Source organism: Aulonocara sp. 'chitande type north' Nkhata Bay, linkage group LG3 (assembly GCF_057382095.1).
Source record: "Aulonocara sp. 'chitande type north' Nkhata Bay isolate Kocher_YH1m ecotype deep benthic linkage group LG3, A_spYH_male_GT1.1, whole genome shotgun sequence".
NCBI classification, from domain to species: domain Eukaryota; kingdom Metazoa; phylum Chordata; class Actinopteri; order Cichliformes; family Cichlidae; genus Aulonocara; species Aulonocara sp. 'chitande type north' Nkhata Bay.
The window spans coordinates 20,239,385-20,261,029 of NC_141346.1; the positions used below are offsets into that span (position 1 = coordinate 20,239,385).

The following is a 21,645-nucleotide window of genomic DNA, read 5'->3' on the forward strand; positions in this document are numbered from 1 at the left end:
CAACTGTATGTTTAAATGTGGAATGAATGGGTGGTGTCTGTAACACTAATATTAGTGCACATCTTTTCATTTTTCTAAGCCCGTCAGCTTTTCAAAGCCTCTGAATGTATTGCAGGAAATATTCATTAAAGCTGAAAAGACTGGAGTTCAAGCTGAACAGTTTCAGAGCCAAAAAGTAGAAGTAATGAAATTCTGGAAAAACACAGACTGGTTACCACACGCTTTATTTTTCCATCCTTTAGCAGAAATAGTACAAGTATAAAGGAGATGGATAAAAGCAGCATGTCTCTTGTCTCTGCGAACACTGTCACATTAGGTCAGCACTCGGTTGGTCAGTCAGTCCATCAAAGTCACCGTGGAAACCACCTGAGAAGACAACCAGAGTAAACTGTGACTGCTGTTCTTTCTGTCACAGACCTTGGCTCCTTTTCACAAATCATATCCCAGTTCTTCTGTTGGAATCATCTGTGTTTGAGGATGACCTCTGCCCTGATGCTGGACTGTCAGGTGACGTACAGTGGTGTGAAAAAGTGTTTGCCCCCTTCCTAATTTCCTATTTTTTGTGTATTTGTCACTCTTAAGTGTTTCAGATCATCAAACAAATTTAAATATTAGACAAAGATAACATGGCCCTGTATGAAAAAGTATTTGTAATTAAATAGAAATTTTCTAACAAACTGAAGCAAGCTAAGAGATCTCAAAAAGCAAAACAACATACCACGATCCAAAGAAACAGCTGATAAACAAAGTAGGTGACATCTCTCAGTCTGGAAAGGGTTAGAAGGCCATTTGTAAGGTTTTGGGACTTCAGTGAACCACGGTGAGAGCCATTATCCACATATGGACAAAACCTCGAACAGTGATGAACTTTCACAGGCCAGCCTACCAAAATTACTGCAAGAGTGCATCAGCAACTCATCCAGGAGGTCACAAAAGAACGATTCTTGACCTCAAGCTGAGATCACGAACAGATGGCCGTATATTCCCACTTGGGTTCTGCAGGAGGACAATCATCCAAAGCACAACAGCAAGTCCACCTCAATGGCTTAAGAAAAACAAAATGAAAACTTTGGAGTGGCCAAAGTCAAATTCCTGACCTGAATCTGATTGAGATGCTGTAGCATGACCTCAAAAAGGTGGTTTAGGCTTGAAAATCCTCCAATGTGGCTAAATTACAACAATTCTGCAAAAATGAGCGGGCCGAAATTCATTCACAGCACTGTACAAGACAGACTGCCATTTATGGTAAACGCTTCGTTTCAGCTGTTGTTGCTAAGTTTGGCCCGACCAGTTATAAGGTTTAAGGGAGCGATCACTTTTTCACACAGGGCCATGTAGGTTTTTTCCTCTTAAAATTTTAAATTTAAATTCTTTTGATGATCTGAAACATTTAAGTGTGACAAATCTACAAAGGAAATAGCAAATCAGGAAGGGGGGAAACACCTTTTTGAACCACTGTATAAACTAGGACATTTTATTCACTCAACAGCTTATCAGGCAAAGTTGGAAATACAAACCCATCAGTTTAGGTGGGCAGAAAACTTAACTCCAGTAAAAATTGCTAACATATCTGTAATGTCTCTTTCCACCTCCACCAGTGAGGTTTCCTCAGGCATTTTTCCTCTTTCTGAATTTCTTACTTAAACTTCACTGTTCTCTTCAGCAATCACCACATAACATATATGATGGTAAATCACAAAAGCCGATTGTACCTTACCTAATAAGTCCAGGACACGCTGATGAAGGCTGGAGCTTCAGGTTCATATGTCAAACTGGCAGATCTGCGTACCCGAGCAGGTGTGTTACACGTCTGGAAGTTAAAGACAAAGTCCAGGCTTTACAAAACCAAGAGTGATCCATTCATTTAGGACTGAAGCCACTGACAGCAAACATTTCATCTTTTGTGTCAAAACCCTCCAATTATAACATTTTTATTGAATCTGATGATAGTAGTCTCTGAAAGTCGATCAGCATCTATTATATATGGGTCGATTCATCTTTTAAAAATGATGAATTCCGGTGATAACAATGAACAGCATCAGAAACAGCATTTTCAAAAGCTGAAGAACCTTTTAACCCTTTAAGACCTACCATAGAACCAAGGCCGCCAAAGCTTACTTTATATTTTTACATGCTGTAGTGCCATTTTTGGGAGCATTTCAAGTTGCTATACATCAATACAACTGTTATAGCCCAAATTTTAATAATATTTATGCATTAAATCCATATTAACCACATAAATTGCAAAAAAGTGCAATAAACTACAGAAAAATTGAACATCGTTTTTGTTTTGTTTTTTTACATATATTTCTACTTGGAGAAATTTAAGAGGTTTATCCCTCAAAACTTTAAATACAAAAAAGTTGCAAAAAATAGTTTACAACCACAGGAAATTTAATTTGAGTGTCTTCATAGTTTTATTTCTGAGATACACCAATTTTTATATACTGCAGAAAAATTGAAAAACAATCCTATAATGCAAATTTGCAAAGAAAACAGCATGTGCATCAAAATAAACTATTTAAAGCAGCGCAATTTGAGTTCTAAGCATCACAGAAACTATTCAGAAAAGCATAAAGTCAAACATGACTTTTAAAAACACCAGTATAGGCTTTTAAGGCCTACAAGTAAAAAAACTACATTTTCCGCGAAAATGACGTCACTTCCGGTTTCGGGCAGGTAATGGCGGACATGCGATCGTTCGCGCTGACGTCTATTTCAATGTAGGAAGTGTTACGAACAGCTGATCGGATTGGCAAAGTGTGTTTCTGGAATATTACATTTTTGTTCCTGCAAGCACTTTTTATGCAATTTTTGCAAAGCTATATGTGGAAGGAAACCGTGACCTAGCACAAGCTGATGGCATAAGATGTAAGTACAACCCCTCCGGTTTCATATGCAAAACAAAATTATTGTGCTAGCTTACATGGTTCCGGTTCTACAGGGATTTAAAAATAGTTACGCAAAACGGAGCGTTGCTGCTCCGACCGCCTTTAAAGGGTTAATGCTTGATGCACTGCACCCATATCTAACAGCTCGGGCAAATTAGGAAAAAAAAATCTATGGTGTCATGGACAAGAAAGTCTACCACAACATTTTAGTGCATTATGGAGTCTCTTCTGGACCGGAGCTGATTAGTCGTGGGTTCATATACCAACAAGACATTGACCCCAATCATAAGTCAAAGCTGTGCAGACACTATTTGACCAAGAAAAAAGAATGTGAAGTTCTGGACCTGATGAAATGGCGAAGCGAAAGGTCAGACTTCAGTTCTGTTGAGCAGATTTGAGATTTAATGTATTCAAAGACAGCTCGTTTTATGCAAACCAATTCTCTGTGGACATCTAGAAGCTATTTGGACATCAATAGCAAAAGACACTATGGATAAGGAACAGTAAATAATGCGCTTCAGTGCTTGAACATTTGCACACTGAAGAGAAATGTCTATGTGCAGAGCAATGTCTCATGAAATCAGAAAAGATGGCCAGATTTGGTATATCTTTCTATGAACATTTGCGTACCGGGATGCAGTTGTTCCCCTGTTTGGGACACAGGTGGAGTTGGCAGTGAAGGAAGATGTCACTAGAGCCCCCAGTGAACCGGAACATGTTGAAGGAGAAGTAAGTGGAGGTTGCCAGTCCGTTTTCCTCCACCTGCACCGTCGGGTCAGCAGGGTTTGCACAGCTGATCATAAGCAGGAAAATAAACTTTGTTCAGGAGTCCATAATAGTGATCAAAAGGAGTTGAATTAATCTCTGAGCAGCAGCGAGCAACCACCACCTCTGAGTTTCTCTCACCCGTTAATGATCAGATCATGTCTTGGACTGCTGGTGGGTGATGCCTTGTCAGTTGCCCAGCAGGAGTCGGTCACCACACTGACCATGCTTCCATCCAAGCCATCGGTCTTCAACACCATCCAGATTTTCTCGTTCAACTGCAATTCACTGTTCCACTCCACAAGTTGTGTGCGGCCGGCATCAGCGTAGGCCTTGATAGTCAGAGTGTAATTCCAAGCTCCAGATGTGATGCGCTGTGCAACGGACCTGCAGAATGCACACATTTACACTGTTGTTAACAACAATCCCAACTAGGGCTGCTCAATTAATCGAATTTTAATCACGATTACGATCTGGGCTTTCAACGATCATTAAAAGTGACTGAGCCGATTATTAGCCCCTCCCTCATTTACCCTTAAAGGCCGGTCCGTGAAAATATTGTCGGGCATAAACCGGTCCGTGGCGCAAAAAAGGGTGGAGACCGCTGATTAAGAGGACACGAGGGAAGCTCGGAAAGCTAAGCAGAAGTTATTTGGAGAGGAGAGTGACTGCCGTTGGTTGAAAAGAGAGGTAAAAAAAAAAAAGAACAAACTTCATTGGTGTTGCACACTATTTTATATTATTTTTTAAAGTCATTGTTAACCCTTTAAATCCGGTCAGAGCAGCATGCTCCGTTTTGTGTAACTATTTTTAAATCCCTGAAGAACCCTGAGCCGTGTAAGCTAGCGCAATAATTTGTTTTGCATATGAAACCGGAGGAGTTGTACTTACATCTTATGCCATCAGCTTGTCCTCGGTCACGGTTTCCTTCCACATAAAGCTTTGCAAAAATTGCATAAAAAGCTCTTGCAGGAACAAAAACATAATATTCCAGAAACACGCTTTGCCGATCCGATCAGCTGTTCGTAACACTTCCCACAGTGAAACAGACGTCAGCGTGAACTATCGCATGTCCGCCATTTCCTGCCCGAAACCGGAAATGACGTCATTTTCGCGGAAATGTAGTTTTTTTTACTTGTAGGCCTTAAAAGCCTACACTGGTGTTTTTATAAGTCATGTTTGACTTTTCTGAATAGTTTCTGGGATGCTTAGAACTCGAATTGCACTGCTGGAAATAGTTTATTTTCATGCACATGCTGTTTTCTTTGCAAATTTGCATCATAGGATTGTTTTTTCGTTTTTCCTGCAGTATATAAAAATTGGTGTATCTCCAAAATAAAACTATGAAGACACTCAAAATAAATTTCCTGTTGTTGTAAACTATTTTTTGCAACTTTTTGTATTTAAAGTTTTGAGGGATAAACCTCTTAAATTTCTCCAAGTAGAAATATATGTAAAAAAAACAAAAATTATTTTCAATTTTTTTGTAGTTTATTGCACTTTTTTGCAATTAATGTAGTTACTATGGACTTAATGCATACATATTATTAAAATATGGGCTATAATAGTTGTATAGCAACTTGAAATGCTCCCACAAATGGCACTACAACATGTAAAAAAATAATATAAGCTCTGGCGGACTTGGTTCTATAGTAGGTCGTAAGGGTTAAATAAATATCGTCAAATAATCGAGATCTCAATTTCAGTGAAAATAATCGTGATTATCATTTTTGCCATAATCGAGCAGCCCTAATCCCAACATCTTAAAATACTTGCACTGTTAGCAATGCCCACATTTTAACAAATATTCAAACAATACCTAGCAGCCACTACAAACCAGTCTCTGATTCTGAAGGTTGCAGTGTGGATGCTTGGCTGACTGTAAACACAGGAGAAGTCGATCTGGACTTGGTCTTTGCGAGTGATGACGTCAGAAGAGTAATTCTGGCTCCTGATGGTGTTCTTATAGATGATGTAGCTGTTGTTGGTCTGCAGGGTCACATAATCAGATACTAAGCAAGTTCTTCATTGTTTCATCTTTAACATCTGATACTGTTTAAGATGTTGACTGACTGGTATAAACTTCAGATGACCAAAAATTTTAGAATTCACAGAGATCAAAGCTTAAACAGCAGGAGATGAAACCCACCGTGACCACCGTCCCACATCTCTTGCTGCTGTTGAAGCTGAAGGTCACCATGTGGGTGAGCTTGTCCACCCGACCCCTGCAGGTCGGGTCGTTGAGCTGTAAAGCAGAGTAATTGATGTCTTTGTCCTCCAGGAGACAACCGACCAGAGTTAGTGAAGCAGAGTTCTCCTTGCAGACTGTTGCATCACCTGAACGTCACAATATCAGTCAGAAAAATCACAGTTAGAAGCTTTCCTACATTATTCAGCCCTGTTGTCATGGTGATGTCACAGCTGTCGTACCCAAAGAGTTGTTTGCTTGGTACTTGGAGGCAAAAATGGCCCGACAGAAGCAGCGAGTGTCACCACTGACCGTCTTCTCACCACAGAACTCGTGATCGCTGCAGGTCCTGTCCTGACAGAAGGCCTCAGAGGCTACAGAGGAACACACTGATCTATTATCCTGAAAACATGGGAGCTCTAAAAATCCACAGTTCAGTTCTTTAACAAAGGAGAGCTTATTAATAGGGGTGGGTTTTGATTAGTGATTTATCGATTAAAATCGATTCTAGCTTGGATAACGTGATATCGATTCATTAAAATCCTGAATCGATTTTTTAATCTAAATTTTAATTTGCCCGAAAAGCCAGAATCTCAGGTTAAACCTCACAAAATTTCAACAACCACCAAACAGCTAAAACAGTAAATGAGAGCAGGTACATGGATTCTGCACAAAGACGTAAACACAAAGCGCGGACCCGCGGATCAGGATCAGAATCAGTGAGATGTTGCCTTTCTCACCCGACGGCACGGACTGGGGCTGAAAGTCGACAGCTCGCTGATTCTGATGTTTCGGCGGGTCCACGCTTTGTGTGTACGTATTTTTTGCGCTAGATTCCGAAGCTGCAGGTTTTCACTGAACCAGCCGCAAAAGAAGCAGCAAACTACGCTTCACATTTGATAAACATCGACGTGAATTTCCTCTGACTTTTGCTGTTTTGCTTCCACCACGATACAATCACACTTCATGCACAGCTCTCTCTCTCTCTCTCTCTCTCTCTCAGTCTACTTCAAGAACAGTTTTGTTGAGCTAGTTAATAGGTATGCCCTCATTGTCATCTGTTGTGATTTTATTTTGAAAGGATGCTTCCTGTTATGCTGCGGAGTATACGCGAGAGTTCAATAAACAAAGTCACCTTTTGGTGTGAATGTTCCCATGAAAGCCGATGCCCCACGTGTGATTATTCCTCCGTCTAGATAATAAGTATCTTCAATATTCATGCAGATTCTGCTGGAAGACCCGTCTCTGCTAACAAGTTTCCAGTCTAAAAATCTGTTTTCTTCATTATTCGCTTGCGCACAAGTCTACCATTGTTTACAGCACTGTTGGCCGCTGTTTTTTTCCTTTTACTTACTTCCGAAAAGAAAAGCTAATTTCTGCTGTTCAATAGGCTACTGAACAAATTTAAACTTTTTAAAATTGTGCAAAATTGCAAAACGTTTAGCTGTGTCTCTAATAAAACCTCTGTAACTTTGCTCTGCTTCACTTCAGCAGCATCAGGTAATGTTCATATGCTGATTAATGGGTTTCTTTCGTTTTTGATCTACTACAGAATATTTTTATAAAATCTCAGGCCAGGAAAATCACCTTCATGTTTTTCTGTGTTTTATCCTCAGTTACTTTGACACAAAGGTATCTGCTGTGATGCTTACACCTTTGATAAAGTCTCGCAAGTGTCAGCTTTCTTTTTATAGATATAAAAATATAGAAATGTACTGATGCATGATCTGAATTATAATATTTCTGACTGTCTGAGGCCAAATTTCCCCGATTCAAATCAAATCGAATCGAATCAGAATTGAATCGATTCTAGAAATCAGTGACAATCTGACGTCTTATTAAGGTCTTATTAACATCTTACAGCAGCCGGTCTTTGATGTCCAGCCATCCAGAGCGTGGTTGTGTAGACTGCAGGCTCTGGCGTAGGCCTTCAGGAACTGACAGTTGAGTCCGTCCACTGCAGGATATTTACACAAAGTGTCGGTGCAGGCGGTTATGTAGGGCTCTGGGTCGATGTCAGTGTTACAGGAGGAGAAGGGCGCCTCCTTCAGGAGATTACAGCTGTACCACAGATAGAGAAACAAAATTGAAGACAATAAAATAATAATCTGTAATCAGTTGTGTTTATCTTCCATCTATGCTACAGTCACATGTGATGTACCATGTAATTTACAAGACAGATCAACACACATGTTTTTTATTACGTCAAAGGGTAAACAGATCCTGCCTTGTGGATCAGTCTGCTCACCGTTCAGTCACACTGTTGCAGTCGATCGTGCTGTCAGCAGTCTCACTGTACTGCATCTTACAGCTAGGGGGCGACAAACAACAAAGTTCAGGCTCATTCATACAAACAGAATATCTGCAACATCAGCAGCAGCAGTCAGAGGGACTCTGAGCTTGTGATGAGGTCTTACCTGGTGGAGCTGTACTCAGAGAGCCTCAGGTCACTCAGAGACCTGCTGGAGTTTCCACACAGACCCTCCACAGATGAACCAGCAGGTCCTGCACAGGATCAGGACAGAATGAGTCAGATCAGCATCAATATTCAAACTGGAGGAACACAGCAGCTCAATAAATAACAGCACAGTTTACAGTTTACATTACATGAGTTAAACTTTATTTTCTGTACCTTCTAAGAGGATCTGTGCGGTGTTGCCATCAAAGAAGACAGAGATGTTGAGGTTGGTGAGTTCGGCAGTGACTCCAGTTTGGTCCTTAGAGAGCTGCACACCATGAACCAACTGAGGTGAGCTGCTGAGGGTCAGTGTGGAGTCGTCCAGCTGCATCACAGCAGAGACAAAGTGGAGGAAACACTGAGTGAAACATGTCAAACACACAAACAGGCTGATTTCACAGCAACAACCACTGAGTTCAGCAGCTCTGAAAGAACTGCTTCTAACAGCCCTGAGAAGAACGATGCGAGGAGACACAGCAGAGGATGAGGGAGGACTTTGGATCAGACTCCACTCTGACACATGAACTGTGGCTGTAGGTCGCTTACCTGAACTCTCCCACCTTGTTCCAGGTGAATGTCATGCCCGTCCACACGCAGCGTCACACTGTCCAAAAAGCTCACATCTTTACGACGTCTGTCCCTGAAGTTCCCCAGAACAAGGAAGTCTGGGAGTGACGGAGTCGAGAACAGAGAGTATGCACAGCGATCCTGGATGGAGTTCATATGGCCGTGGACGTCGATGACAGTGGGGCCGGTCACAGTGCAGGTGGAGTCCAACACACAGCTAACAAAGGCAACCAACCACAAACATCACCATGAGTTGCTGCCAAAGAAGGTTACCCCAGGGGACCCTCTATTTCTTAAGTTATTTCACTGTAGAACCTTTTAGTAACAAAATATGAAGAGAAAATATTTACATGCCGTTGCCTTGACAATGCTCCAATGGACCACAACCAGAGGTCTGGAGGGTTGCAGTCTCAGAACAGGTGACACTGGAGCAGATTTGTGGGTCAGAGTTGACCACAGTACCAGGTTTATACACAGTACCTGGGAAGAGAGGCTTCACTTTAGTTCAACAGTTTTCCAACTGTAAGTGCAAATAAAACAGTAACAATCAAATCTTTCAGAATTACATAATCCCAAAGTCACGGTAGGAGTTTAAGATTCACTAACCTGAGTGTCTGCATCCACTGATATCTATGGTATGATTTTGAGACTTGTAAACAATGTTATTAACCTCTACTTTGTTGATTACGACATCACTGACCTGAGTATAGAACTAAACAGAAACAAACACAGCTAATGTTATAATCACAGAACAGAAAGAACTGACATCAAGCTGAAAACAGACACAAATGTTGGCATTAAATATAAAGTATTTAACATATTACGTCAAAGTGTTATTGTTCATATACACACAGACTCACCGCCACTAAACCAATGCCAGCTGCTTCCAAAAACATAGCTGCTTCTGTCCCAAAGTTGAATAGGTGTAAGCTAATCTGTAAACAGGTTAACAGGAAAGATTCAGTCACTGTGAAGAAGTTTCATCTGAAAGTGTTTAGAAAAGCTCAGGTTCACAACATTAACATTGGGCCTGTTGAGCTGCATTGCTAAAACATTTTGAATTTCATAATGGAGTGTTTCCATATGCTATAAAAACTACAGTCATCACACATGTTTTTAAATCAGGTGATTATATAACCAATCATCAGACCAATCCTTCTGCTAGCAACAAAAATAGCAGAAAAAGTGATTTTTAAACAAACACGATCATAATCCAACATGTTGTCATATACTGAAGTGGTATCCATGCAAGTCTCTGTTTTCATGGTCTGTATTGTCTTAAAGTGCTTCTGTTTTCAATCTTTAATAGTTGCTTTTGATGTTTAGTTTGTTTGGTTATGATTATGCATTACTTTTACCATTCACATGCGTTGGTCCTGTCTCCTGTCTACGCTTAGATGCCTTTGCATCTTTGGTTTTCCTTCACCCTTCAGGTGAAAACTAGCCTGTACGGCTGCATCTGACATACTCATGTTAATTAGTCTACAATGTCCCTTTAAAAAATAAAAAAAACATTTTTCATTTTATGTTTGTTTTCAGTGTTGATTGAAACTATTCATTTTAGGCACACCCTTCAGGCTTTGTGATGCAGAGCAGGACTCACCTTTGAACTGCTGATCTGCATGGTTATTTGCACACTGCATCTCAAACTGTTCTGAATTGTTTGTGTTTTATTTTTAACCCAACGTTCAAGAACAGACTCTGCTTGAACTATATTAAAAGCTGCTCTCCTTTTGTCAGGTGAGTTCCCCACGATGCAGTCGCCTTCATTCCTAGGGTCGTAAAACTTGTCAAAACACATCACAATGTCTCGTCTTGTGAAGGTCACCTGTAAAAATCAGAGACACAACAAATCAAATAGCAAAATATTTTGTGGGTTTTTCTGTCATGTACAGCTGAACTGTTGGTGCTCAGGTTTCAGTCAGAGCTCTCGCTCTTCTTCAGGAAGCTGCATCAGGTGATGGTTACATACTCAGCATCACTGCAGAGGACATTAATAAGACGCTGATCTCTGAACTCTTCACTCAGTCTGCAAACATCATCTCTGCTACAGGTGGAGATTAAACAGCAACAACACATAAAGCTCTGCTAAAACATCAGGCTTCATACTACTCACATAGAGCTTCTCGTACTTCTGTCCATAATATGTGATGGGACATGAGCTGATGTCCACCACTGAAGGCTGAGTGACTGACTGTTGCTGAGCACCTGAAGACACAGACACACGTGAGAGGTGTGAGCTGCAGCTTGTTAGCTGTTAGGACAAACAAAGGTTCACATTCACGCATTTGTAGAAACAAAGTATTCGTACAAGTTGCCAAAATCTTGGAAAAGGAGGGTAGATTACAAGTTAAACTTGGGGAACTTATATGGATGGGTATAGTAGACTTAACTTTTTTATTACTTACTCACTTTACACTCTCATTTGTAATAGCAGAGCATACTCGATGCAGCGATGGACAGCCGGATAGGTCATGATCAGTCTCATAGCTGGTGTAAAACAACTATTCAAATTATTTTGCTAAAGAAATAGGGTTGATGGATATATGGGGACTTATGAAGTCTTATCTATGTTACGGTAGTACATTAACATGTACTCTCACGACAGGCCTAAACACTAAAGTACAGAAAGGTTACTATGTTGTAACTTCAGATATTGCATCGTATAGATCAGCTATGCAGTGTTTGGAAAAGAGAATGAGAGCTGTTTTGATCTGAATATGTTGAGTTGATAACATTCAGAGTGCCAGTGAGGCTAAAACAAAGTAAAACAAAATGTATGAAATACATGACAGGGACTCACAGATAATCAGGGTGAAGCTGAAAAACCAGTAACAGACAGATATGGACAGGGAAAAAACTCCAAATGCAAAGACTGGAGGTCCACTACGAAGCAGGATTCAAGGCAAGGCAAGGCAAGGCAAGTTTATTTGTATAGCACAATTCAACAACAAGGTGATTCAAAGTGCTTTACAGAGACATTAGAAACAAAAAAAAAAATAAAAAGCATGATTTAAAATTGATTAAAACAAGCAAATAAACTAACTAACTAATTAACAAATCAAATCAAATCAAATCACTTTTTATTGTCACATCACATGTGCAGGCACACTGGCACAGCACATGCGAGTGAAATTCTTGTGTGCGAGCCCCACAAGCAACAGAGATGTGCAAACACAACAACACAAACGAGCAAAATACAAGAATGGCCAACCTGAAACTAATAAAACAAACAAACAAACAAACAAACAAACAAACAAACAAACAAACAAACAAAACAGTATATAAAATCAAAACAGATAAAAACAGAACAGTAGATAAAATCAGTAGTTAAATGTAAGTTTTGAAATTTAAGCTTAAAAGTGTGGATTCAATCTTATTTACGCTGGGTTTCCTGTCCTGTGAAAGTGTGACTGGGGCATATCATGATGGTAACTAATACTGCAAACCTAACCTGCACTGGGTAAGAGATCAGTCACCTATTCTCCAGAAATGAGCTTGGCCATTTCTGGGAGATCCCTCGGACCTCTGTATGGCGAGCAGTGTTGGTCAAGTTACTTGAAAAAAGTAATCAGTAACTAATTACTGATTACCTCCCCAAAAAATAATGCCGTTACTTTACTGATTACTTATTTTCAAAAGTAATTAATTACTTAGTTACTTAGTTACTTTTTAAAACACGATTTACAACCTGAATTGGTGATAAAGCGATAGATCTTTCAGCCCAATTCTACTTTTTCTGCATAATCCATCATACAAAATGTAATCAAATGGAAAAGTCTCTTTTTTTAAACTTGTTTTATCAGTTTTAATCTTTTAACTTTATGCATCAAGCAAAACTTAAATTATATGCACCATTCTCTGACTTGAAGAAATTAGTTTAACATTTAAACCTATTTTCTGCACATTCCAGCACATAAAATAAAATATTTTTTTGTGTTTACACTCAGTCTTTCAAATAGATGCAAGTAAAACACAGCAGAAAATAAATAAAGTCAAAGACTAGCGGTCCTGTTGCTCTATTTTCACCTGTGAAGCAGGAGTAGGGTAGGCGGATGCTTGCCCTGGTGCAGGTGTGCCGCGGTCAGTTGAAGAATCTGCGAGTTTCTCTGTGAGTTTCCCATTACGTGGTAGCGCACTCGGTGCTTGCTTGGAAGTTTAGGGGGTTTTTTTTGCTGTAAAAAGAAGTTTTCTTCCCACGCACGATGGACGCTAATGTTTTTGTCACTTTTTATGGAATCAAACTCAAAGTAAGGTCAGTACTTCCACGCTTTAAACGCTGCACGCTCATACTCTCTCCCACAATCGATATATGATCCATTGTTGATCTGCACACAGCTGTTGTCACCAACGTCGCGCTCGCTTACGTCACTGTCATGACACATTCTCGCAAAAAAATCACGGTTTTAGTAAGGCAGTAACGCAGCGTTCCTATATGGGAAAGTAACGGTAATCTAATTACCGTTTTTGCAATAGTAATCCCTTACTTTACTCGTTACTTGAAAAAAGTAATCAGATTACAGTAACGCGTCTGATGGCGGGTAAGGAGGGTCTAAACTTTTTCAATGACATCTAATGTTTTTGTATTTCTCTGAGTATCAGTTAAGAAAAAAAAAAAGATTCTCAACTTTATTTGCTGATTTTCTCCTGGCTGGCTGCAGATATCTTAACACATCTTTTCTGTTTTATAAGCATTAATATATTATTCTAAAAGAGAGCAGATATTTGTATTGGTGACCTTGTTAAACATTTTTCAGTTTTACTAACTGAAGTGCTTGAAGTATAAACTTTTAGTACTATATATTTCTCTACAGTGCCTTTCTCTTCACACACACACTGCTATTTTTGTGTGTAGCGATCCATATTTTCCCCATGGTACAGTTTTATCTTCCTGCATCCAGTAAATATGGAAGCTTGTTTCTGCCACTGAAAAAAATGCTGTCAGTTAACTGCAAGTTACACTTTTGGTTTATTGTCTTTAAATTTCAATTTAGTAACTCAAGTTTAGGATCAGGACTAGGGGTTATAATTTGTCTGAGTCTTATTAGTTCAAAATGCCACGAAAATAACTCAATATTAACATAAAACAGGACTTGAAATGTTCAGTTATTACGTGAAAAGTTTAAGATGAGTGAGTTAAATTGAATGTGAACAGAAAACAGGAAATAATTTCTTCCACATAGACCCAAAACTATATTTACTGTGTTTGGACCTTTAAGGACACAAACATGTTAAATGTGAGCAAAATGTTAGTAAAGCTCAGTGTTTTCAATGCAAAAAAGACCATAGCATTGTCAAACGCGCCAAACCTTCCACGAGAAAAACATAGAAACTAAAAGACAAGACAGGGGGTTTGAAAGAGTTCAGGGAGTCGTGTTGAATGTAATTAATGAACCATCAGATTGATGGATGGGCAGATGACAGAGATCTACATCCCTTGAACTCTTTAAAAATGCTTGTTTGTTTGTATGATTGTTTATTCTAAAATAAAGATATGAAAGCAAGGATCCCAGGAAAATCTGTCCATGTTTGTCAGATTATCAGCACTTCAAATGGCCTTCACTGTCCCTCCTCACTTCAGGTCATTTGGTCTTTGTTCCTCAGTCTCTGATTATCAGTTCCTGAATACTAATCACCAAATACTCAAGTCTAGTAAGGATACTTTTAAAGTAGCTGCGGTGCATGCTTACCTGCCAGTACAATGAATGCAGACAGGAAGAGCAGTGGGCACAGCATGTTGGAGGGAACCAATCGCCTGACAAAGACCTGAAAGAAAAAAAAACACAGTTGGACGTCTGTGATTGGACAGAAAGTAGCACAAACATCAAATGGTAACACTTGGAGTTATTACTGTACATCATCTGTAAGGTTAGGAAAATCCCAGCATGCAGAATGTTTGAAATTATGACTCTGAAGATGTCACAGAAACAGACTAACTGAACAATCATCACTGTGCGAGTTAAACATCTCCATGCTCCTTCAGCTGTCAGTGAAATTTGTCTCCTTGCACCAACACTTGGCACATTTCCTCTCTGAATCTAAGTTTATTTTCTCATTAAACACCAAACTTCAAAGAAGAGAAACATAACAATATGAATAAAAGACTGGAGGAATGCGTATCATGAGCAAAAAAAACAAAGAAAACCCTGAATTTATCCTTTAAAAGGAGGACTCGGCATTTAAAAGTTCTAAAAGTCAGTGTGCGAGTTTTGCCCACTCCTTCGTCTGTCTGTTATTTATCCTGTTAAAGCCACAGAGATGCCCGTCAGTGACTCTTTATTGTTCTACTCGTGCAGCTCGTCTTACCTTCTGGAGCTCTGTTGGAGGATGAGGAGGGTGGAGGCTGCTGCTAAGGAGGCTGTCTGGTGATGGTGTCTCTGTGAGCCGTCCGTCTCTCTTTATTTGGATCCTTCCTGCTGTCCACACCCAGGTAGAGAGGAGGGCTGGAGGAGCTACCTGATGGGAACCTCCCACTGATGAATCAGCCTCTTACAGAGAGACACCTGAAATAAGCCCCCGAGAGCTTCAGGTGTTTTTTGAAACCTTTCAGCATATAACATTTATGTCTTCTTAAATGGAATAAAATTAGAAATAATTCCTTATGAATTTTGATTGCTGAGATTTTTCTAGTGACCAACATCTTGTCCCGGTCCCGTTCGTAATCTCAGCTTTCTAATCACCACGTGGCTGCAAACACAAGTGCACACGGGCAAGAAAGTCGTCAAGGCCACCAAGATACAGAGACGGCAGAGATGGAGGAGAGTCCCAAGGCTGGAACGTTTGAGGCCAGAGATATCGTATCAAACAAAAATTCCTTTAGTTCACTCCTTGTGCTGAAAGTTTTCGTGTCACCCTCACTGCACCTCATCTTTGGGATGACTGTGTATTCACACTGTTAGAGTCCTGTTAATGCCATCATATTACAACAACTTTAATCTACATCTGCTTCTGCTCAGACTGTACCTTTTTAGGGACCAGGAACCAGTGGGGTAGAGAGGAGGGCTGGAGGAGCTACCTGATGGGAACCTCCCACTGATGAATCAGCCTCTTACAGAGAGACACCTGAAATAAGCCCCCGAGAGCTTCAGGTGTTTTTAGAAACCTTTCAGCATATAACATTTATGTCTTCTTAAATGGAATAAAATTAGACATAATTCCTTATGAATTTTGATTGCTGAGATTTTTCTAGTGACCAACATCTTGTCCCGGTCCCGTTCGTAATCTCAGCTTTCTAATCACCACGTGGCTGCAAACACAAGTGCACACGGGCAAGAAAGTCGTCAAGGCCACCAAGATACAGAGATGGCAGAGATGGAGGAGAGTCCCAAGGCTGGAACGTTTGAGGCCAGAGATATCGTATCAAACAAAAATTCCTTTAGTTCACTCCTTGTGCTGACAGATAAACAAAAGATTAATACACTAATCAATTTTTGTCAGAAGCACGTCGCATATGCCAGCAACACAACTCTGAGTAGCTACAGAGAGACTGATTAAGCAGTAAGAGTGAGTTACCCAGAATTAAACACAGATCGGCCACAACTGTTATAGGTAAAAATGGAATAATGTCACTCTTTCACTGGCTAATATGATCACTTCACTGTAGGTCATTAGTCGCTCAATGAACATTTCATTAAACAGAGCAGGAATGTTTAAAACAGCGTGTTCAAACATCCTAGTTTTATTTTGAATGCTCACATTACTTCTTACTTTGCAAAAACACAAAACTAGCAGGGTCAGAATTATTAGTGTCACTGATGCTAACAGTCAGCTGTGTGTGGTCTCTGTTGGATAACAGCCTGAACCGAGTAACCCCAGCCTATTCTTCTTTTGCAAAATTCTCAAGCACCTCCAGATTTGACGATCATCTTTTATGGAGCTCGGTCTTCAGTTCCCTCCACAGATGTTCAGCAGGCTTCAGGTCAGGACTTTGTGCAGGCCAGTCAGTAATGCTCATTGTGAGCTGGTTTTTCATCGCCTCCTGAAGGAGCCACGTCTGTTTTGTTTTGCGGTTATGTTGGAAGACAAAGTGAAGACCCAAGCACAGTTTTGCTGCTGACTGCTTGATGTTTTCCTTCAGGGTTGTCACATTTTCTTTCTTCATGTTTCCTTCCACTATGAAGCATCCTCACCGTGTTTCACTGTGGGGACGAGGTTCGCTAGGAGTTGGTTGTTCTGGGGTCTTTAGACACGTCTCTCACTAGTTTTCTGTCCAGTCTTTGAGATCTATTCCTTCCAGTCTCTGCCAGGCTTGTTCTGTACTGTCTGGCTGTCTTTGAATGTATCGATGATCCTTCTCACTCCACTTCTTGACACCTGGAAAATTTTTGTTAATGTTGTATTTTTAGCTCCAGCTTTCTGAGCCTCAGCAAGTCTTTTTCTCAAGTCTAAACTGATTTCTTTTGGTTTTGACATAATTTATCTGTGTAAGTTGAAAGATAATCCTCAGTTTTAACTTATTTCACAAGTTTTGTGGATTTCAAGTTAAACTAGATCATTTGCACAGCTGTGGCTTAATAAAAAAGTATTTTTTTCAGGACGGGTTTGATTACAATTTTGTTGTTCTTGACAATAAGATTCTGAAACAGAAATAATTTAGGCTTACTTAAGAAAACTAGTATGTTTACACATGCCATGTTGAAGTTTGAAAAGTTTTAACCCAAATTTTAAATTTTAGCGGATGAATGGAGGGAACATAACAGGATGTAAAATATTGGTCATTACATTTAAAGATGTTAGAAGGATCGTTGTGCTTAGTCTTTGGACTCACTGACCCATTGATCCAATCCTTTGTGAGCAGGTTTTCTGATGTTTGACAAAATTCTCTAGTAAGTGTCATTAGCATCAGCTTCATGTCAGAATTATTGGGTGTAACAGATAGAAAAGCTCCCACAGTCCCTTTATCAGCCCTCTGAAATATCAAAAGATGCATTTGAGTACACAGCATGTTTACAGGTTATCGTGTCAGTGTTACGTAGTTGTTATCAGTCCTTAACACACTCATCTGAAAAACCCCATTATACGTCATGTTGCTTTGACTCGGTGTAGACACAGATACAGGATGTGGAACAGTTTGGATAATAAGGACTTTAGTGTACATTTTGTTCCCACTGGGATTTTATTACAGCTAACAACAATACGCACTTTACATTCTGAAAGCCTTCCTTTACTCTGACATTTGGGCTCTGAATCAAGAACCGTTAAGTTTGTACATGCTTCTCTGATGGTGAACATCTGTCGGCGTATGCTTATGTACTCGGGCTAACAAACTGCACCACAGAAAGTACACTATGTGTACTTTCAAAATGCATTTCTTGCAAAAATTTAATTTTTGTCGTATGTACATCATCTTCATCACAGTCTCACTTTTTCAATCACATGACATTTTACTATGGTATTCTGGTTGTGCTTTTGTGCAAGAACACATATTTTAAACTGGCCAGACTGCATCAAGATGGGATTTTAGTGGAGCCGAGTGTAAAATGAGGATCTTTCAGTGCAATGATGTCATTTTGCATGCACTGAAAGTTTTCGTGTCACCCTCACTGCACCTCATCTTTGGGATGACTGTGTATTCACACTGTTAGAGTCCTGTTAATGCCATCATATTACAACAACTTTAATCTACATCTGCTTCTGCTCAGACGGTACCTTTTTAGGGACCAGGAACCAGTGGGGAATGTAGACAATTTAACTTTTAACAATTTTACTTGAGTGAAGTATGTGGAAAACCCCCTTTATTTGAAAGGAGTCAACAAAATATTTGCAAAAACACAAAACTAGTTACAGTATCATCATGCAAGGACACAAAGACAATTTTTAGGTATTTTGAGATTTATAAAAACTTGGATGAGACATCTAGAATGTCAAGGCTTGGGAGGAGCAGATATAAGGGCGCATTTCACATTTGATTTTGAGGAAATCAACATACTTTGGGTAAACCATGTGGAGCGATTCTCACAGAATCATAAACACAAAAAACTTGCTGTGCTACAAATTGAAAGACATCACCACTGTCGTGAAGGTAAATGCTACTAATTAGTGAACTAAATGACACATTCAGAATACTTTATTAATCCCTGAGGAAATTATGTGGTTACACATAATTAATGTTAATTAATGCAAATCAAATTAATTTGATTTACATTAAAATTAATGTAAATGTCAATGAAAAGGTGACAGGCATGTTTTCTGGAGTGCATCTTGCCAAAACACCTAGTGTGACAGACCTCATTCCAAAAGGTTGGACAGGATGTGAGATTGAACATTACACAACTTTTTATTTATGTCTGTTCCCAGAGGCCATTGTTGAGTTGTGGGCAGTACACCATCGACAGCTGGAGTGCATCTAGGATCCACCATACATGGAAATTTTTAGGTGTAGGCTGAATTCCAGTGTTTTCTGACAGGATGTCAGGTAAAAGGTGTATTGTGTATATTTGTCTGTAACAAGTTAAGCATGTGATCGTGTTATCATTGTCATTAATTTGATGATTATGTTTAGGTCCCCACTGTGCAGCACAGCTTTATCGCTGCAGTGTGAAGCTCTGACAGGAGCTCGGTGCTGTATTTGGTTGTCAGGGATGAAACACAGGGTTGTCTCTGCGAATGCTTCAACTCTAACTGTTTGGAAAAACTGTTAAATCTAAACTTTGATTGTGTCCTCTGTTTTATGTTATTTGAATTTTCTTTTAGATGTACATAACTTTAATCATCAGCTGTAGTTTTTAAATGTACTTTAGAAATAAACTTGACAGATAATTATGACATTTTTGGTTTATTTTGAGTTGGTGTGCTTGTGCTTTCTTTGTGCCATTGTTGATAATTTAGTTCAGCTGGGTCTCGTTCTACATGGCTGTCTGCACTTCCCTGAATTTCCCTCTGTGTATACTTCAGTTGCCACATTCTGTATATACTAGAGATGGCACGATACCACTTTATATGTCCGATACCGATATGAATCCGATATAGTGTATTTTTTAATCATTAAAAATGTTTTTTGAATATCTTGCTGCATTTTGTATAAGTTCATTCTCAAGTTTAAAAAACAAAACACTAAAGCTATTCTGTTATGCCTGTATGCAAAAAACACACTGCACTCAAAATATTTCATAGTTCAGCAATACTGATCAATCTAATAAACTTAAATCCTCCATCCTCTCTATTCTGGTATTTTAAAGAGTACTTGGCAAAAACATTAAACAGCCAACTGAAATAAATTTTTCTAATGTTTAAAGTGTCAGGAGGCTTTTAAGAAACTGAGTGGAAGGACTTGCTTCTAGGAGGACTTTGAGTCACCAAATACATTTCTCACTTCAAAAATGATGTGTTCAATTTATTTCTAGAAGCTCAAAATCATCTGCAAGTATTAAGGCCTTTATTTTACCTCAGATACACAGCTAGAAGCTGCTCCTGTTCCCTCTCAGTCAGTTCCCTAAAATTACTTCTCTGCCTCCACAGATGTCTTCCCAACTCTGCTAACCAAACCTCAAACTGCCCCACTGACATCCTGAAAAATGCACGAAAGCGGTCATGGTACAGATTTAAACTCCTGGATCAAATCTCACCGGCGTTCTTCTTGTGAGAAAGTGAACCCAAAAACTCATCCCAAAAAATTCTGAAATTCTTGTAGTCTTTTTGCATAAAGCTTAGTTTTTGTTTTGTTTTTAATGCTCTGAAATAATCTGGGGTGCATAGTATTGTGTACATGTGTGGTCAACTTCTAAATTCTGCCTAACAAGATTTAAAATAATTCAGTGCTTGCCTCATCTCCTACAACATTAGTTTCCTGTTTGCTATGGTCACCAGAGATGGGCAGTAACGCGCTACTTATAACGCGTTACTGTAATCTGATTACTTTTTTCAAGTAACGAGTAAAGTAAGGGATTACTATTGCAAAATTGGTAATTAGATTACCGTTACTTTCCCGTAGGAACGCTGCGTTACTGCGTTACTAAAACCGTGATTTTTTTGCGAGAATGTCTCACGACAGTGACGTAAGCGAGTGCGCCGCTAGTGACAACAGCTGTGTGGAGATCAACAATGGATCATATATCGATTGTGGGAGAGAGTATGAGCGTGCAGCGTTTAAAGCTTGGAAGTACTGACCTTATTTTGTGTTTGATTCCATAAAAAGTGACAAAAACATTAGTGTCCGTTGTGCGTGGGAAGAAAACTTTTTACAGCGAAAAAACCCCCTAAACTTCCAAGCAAGCACCGAGTGCGCAACGACGTAATGGGAAACTCACAGAGAAACTCGCGGATTCTTCAACTGACCGCTGCGGCTCACCTGCACCAGGGTAAACCTCCGCCTACCCCCAGTCCTGCTTTACAGGTGAAAATAGAGCAACAGGACCGCTAGTCTTTGACTTTATTTATTTTCTGCTGTGTTTTACTTGCATCTATTTGAAAGAGTGAGTGTAAACACAAAAAATATTTTATTTTATGTGCTAGAATGTGTAGAAAATAGGTTTAAATGTTAAACTAATTTATTCAAGTCAGAGAATGTTGCATATAATTAAATTTTTGCTTGATGCATAAAGTTAAAAGATTAAAACTGATAAAACAAGTTAAAAAAAAAGAGACTTTTCCATTTGATTACATTTTGTATGATGGATTATGCAGAAAAAGTAGAATTGGGCTGAAAGCTTTATCACCTCTTCAGGTTGTAAATCGTGTTTTTAAAAAGTAACTAAGTAACTAAGTAATTAATTACTTTTGAAAATAAGTAATCAGTAAAGTAACGGGATTAGTTTTTTGGGGGAGTAATCAGTAATTAG

The 21,645-nt window shown here is 39.3% G+C and overlaps 1 protein-coding gene across 1 annotated transcript; it reads right to left on the bottom strand.

Moving 5' to 3' along the window:
* Nucleotides 1–208: 208 nt before the first annotated feature.
* Nucleotides 209–15,323, bottom strand: LOC147334434 (alpha-tectorin-like). Its single transcript, XM_086272381.1, has 19 exons — nucleotides 15,176–15,323; nucleotides 14,560–14,635; nucleotides 10,986–11,077; nucleotides 10,473–10,697; nucleotides 9,730–9,804; nucleotides 9,476–9,581; nucleotides 9,220–9,349; nucleotides 8,849–9,086; nucleotides 8,477–8,627; nucleotides 8,262–8,349; nucleotides 8,093–8,155; nucleotides 7,706–7,905; nucleotides 6,087–6,218; nucleotides 5,806–5,993; nucleotides 5,494–5,645; nucleotides 3,798–4,043; nucleotides 3,522–3,684; nucleotides 1,718–1,810; nucleotides 209–366 (listed from the first exon to the last, which is right to left on the bottom strand). Exons 2-18 carry the CDS (start codon nucleotides 14,603–14,605, stop codon nucleotides 1,718–1,720), a joined length of 2,388 nt encoding a protein of 795 aa, XP_086128507.1. The 5' UTR covers nucleotides 14,606–14,635; nucleotides 15,176–15,323; the 3' UTR covers nucleotides 209–366.
* Between the last annotated feature and the right edge of the window lie 6,322 nt (nucleotides 15,324–21,645).

What these genes read in the sequence shown, in the direction of transcription:
- LOC147334434 (XM_086272381.1), bottom strand. Translation starts at nt 14,605, where the DNA reads ATGCTGTGCCCACTGCTCTTCCTGTCTGCATTCATTGTACTGGCAG. An exon ending in ACCTTCAGAATCAGAGACTG is followed by an intron (nt 4,044 to 5,493) that starts GTTTGTAGTGGC and finishes TGCATTCTGCAG; the next exon opens with GTCCGTTGCACAGCGCATCA. An exon ending in AGGGGAACAACTGCATCCCG is followed by an intron (nt 1,811 to 3,521) that starts GTACGCAAATGT and finishes TTTAACTTCCAG; the next exon opens with ACGTGTAACACACCTGCTCG.